The following is an 8,235-nucleotide window of genomic DNA, read 5'->3' as shown; positions in this document are numbered from 1 at the left end:
GACTTCTAGCGTTGTAGTATTTGAGATGAATGGTGGGTGACACGTTATCTCGCTGTCGCTTACAAATGATGCGGGTACTGCGATCTGATCGAAGAAGCATGCCATCCGAGAGTTATTTGAAAACCCAGTTCCAGACACATGCAGTTTCGCCATTTTCCCACACGAGAAAAACTTCGGCACTACGGAATGCACCGTGAAATTGGAGGCAATCTCCATCGGCAGCTCTGCACTCCACTCCTGTCCATTAAGACTGACCGCAACTGTTGCATTCTGGGCCTCACCAAGAAGATATGGTGAGATACGACAGAGTAGCTCGGTTGAGGAAACCCAAACTCCCATCTCTGCAGCAGAATTAACTCGACATTGCCATGATGAAGACGGCGGCAGGTGACTTCCGAAAACACGTAGCACTCCTTTGTAATTACTCGGAATCGTCTGTAGAGACAATGCTGTTATCTGGATAGCTTGTGCGTATCGGAATTTCCGCTGCATATCGACTCGAAAGTTGCCATCGACGTCTGATATACTTAAGGTTACAACCCCTCGCTCGTGTGAGTCTGGAGGTGTGATGCACGACACGTGGGTAGCGTTTTGCCACTCCGCTAGTACCACGATTTTTTTATCAAAGATGCACATAAGCTCCATTTGCTCGCAAAAGTCGTCACCTTTTAATTGGAGCACAGTTCCACCCTTCGCAGAGCCCATCAGCGGCCCGAACGAATAGACCGAGGGTGCTCGTACATAGCGAAAGAATCGCTCGTTACTATTCGATGCGACAAAATCAACTTCGTTAGCAGTGATAGTAACTGGGACCTCCATTGCGAAATCAGAAATGGGCGACAAACATTCGACAACTGATCCATTAGTCGTGCCGGGCGTCATTATACCTCCAAATGCACACAGATACTCCGTTAACAGGATATCTGCTGACTCCACTTCCACTCGAACTAGGTTGTTTGCACCAATAATTCCAACAGTAGGGAAAATTGATGTCACCACCAGATCCGGGACAAAGTGCAGCTCCATTTGATCAATCACAGTGAAATTGTCGACTGCAACCGAGAAAAGTAAATTAGCTGGTGGCGTGAATACGTCAGCTGGGACGCCGCACTGTGCTGAAGTAAGGGAAGTAATAATTGCAGCGGTACTAGCTGGAGAGGTCTCATTACCGCTTCGGAACGTACACTCCACACGTCCAGCAGACGACAATCTGTCCATCTGAATCGTAATTATTGTGTTCCGGAACACGATTCCATTCGATGGAGAAACTGAAACTGTGTCTGAGTACGCGTACACTTCAACCATTACCGCATTTTCAGACATGACAATGCCATCGTCACTCACTAAACGAAGCGAAACAATAGTTTCCGTGTGTGGTGGACACACACAAACAATGGAGCGATCTGAAGAGATCTCAGCCGGAACAGTTATTGAGCCGAACAAGCAACTTAGGCCTTCCATCACGTGATCACTTGTGGTCACACGAACTCTAACTCCACCTGAACTGCTAACGCGCGATGGCGTAACAGCATCGATTCTGATTGGCGTAACAAATGTAAACGACGCTGTGCTGTGGACAGAGTGTGTTCGGGTTTTGCCAATCAAAATTTCCACAGGTACGGTCAGCGCTTTAAATGTTGCTGGACTGTGACACGAAAGCGCAGTGTCGTTCAATGCAAAAGCAGGTACATACGTTCGTCCGATGTGGCAGTATAATATAGTGAGCCTCAGCACGTCCAGCAAACGCGTACTATCAGTGACAACCGTAACTTCTGTCCCTCCAGTTATTAATCCCACGGAAGGCGTCACACGCAGTATCTCGATAGGCTGCAATACCGCGAGTCCATACGTGGCCAGGACACGATTTGTGGACGGACGAACACTTTCCAATTGCAGAACTTGATGCGAAGAATCATTCGCCAGCACAAATGGGACAGCACATTCGCCTAAAGTTGGTGACTTCACTGTCAACCACGTCCACCCTGACCCAACAAAATTGCACCGAAGCTCGTGGAAAACCATCATTCCGCGGCCTTCGACTGCAAGAGGCAGATTTCCGATCCGTAAGAGAACGAGAGGATTTACTGACATAATCGACGGAAGAGGAGCATAGCGAAGCAGGTGCGGCGAATCAATACGCTGCTTGCTCTCCACATTGAGCGATACATAAAGTCCAATCCAAGCGCCAGGTTGTGTGATATCAGGGACGCGACAGCGTACAGCGGAGGAGTTCGAAAACGTTGCTGGGACAGCGGTACTTGTAGCACCACTTGTGAAATGACACGATAGTGAAGTTAGGTTCTGATAATGAGACCCATTCACAGTCAGTATGTCACCGCTCCCCGTAATAAATGCTGGGTCTACATTTGACACAGTGGGTGGGGCTGCGCGACACCGACCATCGATTAGATTTTCTTTCTAGCATCTCACAAAAGAATACATCATAACTTACCGTAAATGCTGAAGTTTTTAGGAGATCGATACGACATCGCATCAAGGATAACTGCAATACTTACGGTCATTGGCTCCGTCGGAATCGGCACGGCAGGAGACAGACACAACATCGAGCTGGAAGACTTGAAAGATGCGGCCGTGACAATATCCCCATCGAACACACAGTTGGCTTGTGTATCGGGAAAGAAGTTAGCTCCAGCGACTGCAATAACGTCGCCTCCACTCGAACTTCCGTACGAGGGATCGATGGAATTAATCTCCGGTGGGTCTAACGAGTCCACATTCAATTAGCAAGGCTAGCCAGCTCACAAAGAGTCACAGTTCTCACTTACCTCGATAACTGAAGAGCAGCGGCTGCGAGAAATCTTGGCCGTTGGAGGTTAATCGCAAATCTACGTCCGTTGTACCTTTCTCAACCTTCGGTGTCTTGCAAGAGACTGATGATGATGACAAGTACCGCGCACTTGACATTCGCTTTCCGAAAGCACACTGCAATACAGTATTCCGAGGGAAATTTGTCCCTTTAATCAGTACTGTAGTGCCTCCAGTGCATGGCCCTCCTGTTGGTGATGCGAATGATACGGTCCAGGTGTCTTCGTACACAAATGGAATAGGATTCGAGTAGAAATCATTTCCGTTAGTCACCATCAGAAACGTTCGCTTCGGAAGATCAGCGCTTGCTGGAGGCGTCACACAGGCCAACAGGGTGTCAGATTTCACTTTGGCATCAACGAGCGGACTCCTACCAAATCGACACCAGAGTTTTTCATCAGACCATCTCTGGAAGTTCTTTCCTGTCACTGACACAGTAGTTCCTCCTTCACTTTTCCCTCGAGACGGAGATGCACTAGCAATTGACCAAAGCTCAGTCGAGTTATCAGTGTGTAGGTTCATCTGGATAGTCAAGTCTTCCACGATCGAGAAATCTGGAACTGCGCTTAACCGTACGAAAATGATCTCGTACCCGTAAAATGAAGGGGCTCGCATGAATGTGATAGACTGCAGGATGTCGCTAACACCAGAAACATGCCCACTTAGCTTAATCAAGTTGGATGGTTCGTCTCCAACGGGAAGCTTTGTTACGCCGGCAGGAAGCGCACTACTTGGCGTTGAAAGCTGGATCTCTCCGACAGCGGTCATCGAAAGTAATTGCGCATATACCACCTCGTTGCCTGTGGTTTCCCCTACAAGCTCGACCGCATATCCACGAAGTGTAATTGTAGATAGCTCCAATGGTACCACCAGCGTCGGGTCATTAGAGCTCTGGACTTCAATCAAAATGCTCTTAAACGCATCTGTAACTGTGCCGTCCAAGTAGTTATAATCTCGCACGCGTATTCCTAGACGTTCCACGTGCTGCTTCGAGTTGAAATCTTTGTCAGGTCGGTACTTAATCTCAAATAAAGCCGAATTAATTGTGCGTAGATCGCCGCGAAAGCAAAAAAGCTGGTCTCCTTTCCCATCCCCCTCAATAAACGCTACGCCACTGGTAGAACCGAGAGAAACCACACCACTCAGTACAAATAGTTGCATCTCAAATGTCGAGTTGCTGTGATCAAAGCCAGGATCTACATCATGAACCCTGACGCCAAATATGCTGATTTGCTGGTCTTCAAGCAAGAACTGGGTACTTGGAACAGTGAGCTGTGGTGGGTCGTTGACGGACGCTATGTGTATCACGATAGAAGTTTCATCTGTACTCGCAGCAGTGAAACCGGTCACACCTTGATCCACAACTTTGATACGGAGCTCATCGTCACCGTACCAGTTCAAATAGCTTCGATACCACACACGAGCTAAATACGCGTTGACGCTACTGAGTGCTCCGCTGAATAGCAAATACTGGTTGCGATCTCCGTTACCTGAAGCGAACGTGATTCCCGGTGTGGGATCCAGCGATAGCACGCCATTTCTTACAGATATTGTGACAGTAACCTCGTAGTCGAGCGCCATTTCGCTATCAGTATCGCTTATAGAAATGCCGTCAATTTCCACAGTCGTGTCTTCCTCTCCGAGTACGACTGTAGGCGCGAAAATCTTTGGATCATTGTTCCACGAGTTTACACTGATAAATATGGATGCGTATGAAGAAGCTTGGTCTGTGATGAATGATACCGCTCGCCATTGGCTTCCATCAACGTTTTTCCACTGCAGTCTCGCGGTATGGCTACCCCCAGCGAGTGGTAATACCATGCTTGCCCTTGCATTTTTTATTCCACGAACACTTCCGTCTACCAAAGACGACATGTGCCTGTATGCGACTCCGTCAATAACTAACCGAGTTTGGATGCGATCCCACGAGTCTTCAGTCCAACTGCTAAACTGCGGGTTATCACTCTGTGAAAGGGGTAAATTGTAGCTCAACGAGACTTGAGTCGCTTTTGGCAGCGTAAACTGAAGCACAGAGTCGCCTACGTCCGACCATTTCCCCACTGACGTCGGCTTAAATTGCTGTAAATTGTAAACGGACATTGAGTCCATACTCCATTCCCCTACCGCTGCCAGGATCCGCCCCATAGCAAACCCGTCCAAGGCATTAGGAGACGAATACCATGGACGACTGGAGCCTAGCAGCGCCTTCCAGTACAGCACAGCACTGTACTCCCCTGGCAACAAGTCCATGATAATACTACCTTGAAGAAGCACTGTCGACTTCCTGGACCCCTCTACAATCCCGTACGACCCTGTTTCTCGATATCGGAGCCCATTTATCTCGAGAGACGTCTCAATTTCATCGTATGCTGCCGTATCTGTATCCATTTATTCACAGTCAGCGAACTTACCAGTCAAGATATTACAACAGCGAGTTACAAACGAACCACGAGAGTACTGCACTAGTTCGGGGCGGACAGGCAACTGATAGAAGAACCGAATCGTGGCTGGTTCCGACAGACGAAAATTCACCGACATACCGGACACAGCTTCCCACTTATTTACAGACAGAAGAGAGACCGTGGTGGTCGGCTGTTTGTACCAGATAAAACGATGTTGCGCCGACACGGTGAGACTTCGTCCGCCTGCAAACCCGTCCAGGATGTCACTTGTCACTGCCCATTTGAGCACACGTGTGCCTCGCTTCCGCCATTGCAGCTTGACGCTATGATGACCTTGTGGAATTTCGAGCACCAAGAACCCACTTGCTACTACGATTAACGGCTCTCGGTCGTCGACTGTCGTCGCTGATTGGCGGTACGGAGTACCGTCTACTGCTACTCGGAAGGACAGTTCGCTCAGTTCTGCTACCTGGACACCTTCAGACTTTATATCCGTGACGTGGGAGACCGACACGTCGTACGACATCATCACTACAGCCTCGTTCTGCAGCTCTACAGTGACGCTCGTGTCTGGGACGTCAACCCACTTGTCAATGGGCGATTCTAGCACCGCCGGAGTGAGCGGACTTGCACACCACATAAGCTTGGGCGATGCACTTTGGGCGGCGATGATAGAGATAGTCCATGGTAGCCACAACGCCAGCAGAACATGGAGGAGGTGGAAACTGAGCTTGGACATCATTACGGGCGATTTCCGTAATACTGAAAAGCCGCGAATCTTTATTTGTTTTCAGGGAAAACTGCTGGGTTTCGACAATTGATCCGAAAAAGTTAGCCGCAGCATGTACATGTAATTGGTATGCAAAGCAGGCATCGACCGCACCGTGCAGTTGCCACTTATCTTCACATTCGTCTGGAAGCATTTCAATTATTTTGCTATTTTAACACCTGTCGACACAATAATTTTAAAAGAGCTACCGATATTTTTGACTTTTTTTTTCGTGAGCCAGGATTGGTCAAAAATCAAAAATACGACTAGCGGGCCCCCTTGCCCTGGAATTAACGCACGTCGTTGGGTGGAAGCCACGGACGGACGGAAGGATCGCGCGGCGCGGACGAAGCCAACGCCTGACCTACAGCCACAGTAGCAGTAACATCTCAAGCAGCTTGCCATCATGACCACGTCAGACGGTGAGTCCCCTGCCTCCTCAGCCATTTTCCCTGTGCTCCCTCTGAAGCGGCGGTTACATTCACTCTGCAGATGAAATGTTCGGGACTGGGTCTCCCACGGTCTCTGACTCCGACTCGGATGCGGTTAAGGAAGAGATCGCAAGCAGCAAGAAGCGTAAGCTCAGCGGTGGATCGCGTAGCAAGAGCAAGAGCAAGAACAAGCAGGCTAAGCGATCCGCCAAAGCCGATGACGACGAGAAGGTGCGGCAATTGACCTCTGCGTTAGAATACCTCTTACTAACGATATTCTTAATGCGAGCAGAAGTCCAAGTCGGCATTTATCGATGACATGGCGTCCGAGAGTGACGATGGAGAAGGAGGTAACTCAGACGACGATGACGACGAAGACGAGGACGAAGGAGAGGACCGCAACGAGTATGAGAATGATGGATTCGTGGTAGACGACGAGGGCTCTGATGGGGAAGAGATCGGTAAGCTCAGGCCTACATAAAGGTTGTAGAGAGAGAGATTTATACTCACCGTCGCTGCTTCATTACCTCTAGCTCGCCACCGCCGCCGTCGTCGTAAGAAAGAGAAAAAGCTGAAGCGTCTTAAACAGAAAGTGGAGGAGATCGACGACGAGGATCTCATGCTTGTGCGTGAGAATATGGGCATGGACACAGGTCCGACCCGCAGTGACAGTGAAGATGAAGATATGGGACGCTCGTCCCGTAAGGTGAAGACCGAGGACGACTCTGGACTCATGTCGCGCGAGTTGAGCTACCGTATGTTCGGTGACTCGGACGAGGAGGAAGAAGACTCGGCCCCGCAGCGTGCTAACAATTATCTCGGCAATGACGAGTACGAAAGTGACGATATCGATGAGTTTATCGTGGACGACGACGAGGAAGGACGTGAAGGACCGCGTCGCCGCAGGAAACAGGAGCCTATCCCAGCTTCCATGCAAGGACCGTCGGTGTATCAGATGGGAGAAGCCGAGGAGCTATTCGGAGACATGGACGGGTTTTTAGAGGCTACCAGCGGCAAGATTCCCGAGGAAACCCCGGCCAAGTCAAAGAAGGCGATCCTATTGGAGAAGTTCGAGCCTAGCGTGCTGAAGGAACACATGATGACTTCGGACGTGATCGCTGTGCGTGACCATGATCTGCCAGAGCGATATCAGTATTTGTTTAAGAATCGTGAGTTCCCGGATGCTGAGGACCGTGCTGAGGAGTCCGAGTGGATCAGTGATTTTATCATTAAAAACCTCGAGCGAAGGGGTCAGCGAAACTCGGCTGCTTCACGCGGCGAGATCGTGTCGGCCATTGACACTGTTCTGCGCTTTTACCACGACGAGAAACTGGAGCCTGCGTTTGTCCAGCGCTACAGCAAGGAGTACTGGAAAGTAGCGGGTCTGCACTCAGAAAACCTGTACGAGATCCTTGATCTCGACGTGAAGTGGGACAAGTTGGAACGCAAGCGGAGGTCGTTCCAGAGCGGTATTCAGCGTGTGGTCGACTCGTCAAATGCTAAGGAATCGGCGTTCGTGCGCAAGTGCTATGAACAGTTATTTAGTGCACCTGACGAGAAGACGTACAAGGATTTGTCGGAATTCTTCGCACTGGATGCACAGGAATCAAGCGGACCGACCAAGGAGAGCACTGACAAGAAATACCGTCGCCCAGTCCGCCGCACGTTCTATCAGATCTGCACGAAGGCAGGCTTGCGTCCGGTCTCGCTGGCGTTTACGATGAACTCTTCCGTGCTGGGTGGTATTGTGGCTGGCGTAGATCACGAAGATTCTATCCGTGACGTTCCGACCCCAGAGGAGAGTCCT

At 49.8% G+C, this 8,235-nt stretch overlaps 1 protein-coding gene across 1 annotated transcript; it reads right to left on the bottom strand.

Moving 5' to 3' along the window:
- Positions 1-2,200: 2,200 nt before the first annotated feature.
- On the bottom strand, positions 2,201-6,152 carry PITG_05441 (uncharacterized protein; the record flags this gene model as incomplete). The annotated part of the gene is made up of 7 exons (XM_002999038.1): positions 2,201-2,301; positions 2,453-2,722; positions 2,787-2,943; positions 3,201-3,234; positions 3,419-4,519; positions 4,733-5,204; positions 5,274-6,152. The coding sequence occupies 7 exons, from the start codon at positions 5,968-5,970 to the stop codon at positions 2,201-2,203; spliced, it is 2,832 nt and encodes a 943-aa protein (XP_002999084.1).
- Positions 6,153-8,235: the final 2,083 nt, after the last annotated feature.

This window comes from Phytophthora infestans, genomic scaffold, assembly GCF_000142945.1.
Source record: "Phytophthora infestans T30-4 supercont1.7 genomic scaffold, whole genome shotgun sequence".
Taxonomy (NCBI): domain Eukaryota; phylum Oomycota; class Peronosporomycetes; order Peronosporales; family Peronosporaceae; genus Phytophthora; species Phytophthora infestans.
Note: the sequence above shows the minus strand (reverse complement) of the source record. Positions and strands in the feature narration are given on the sequence as shown.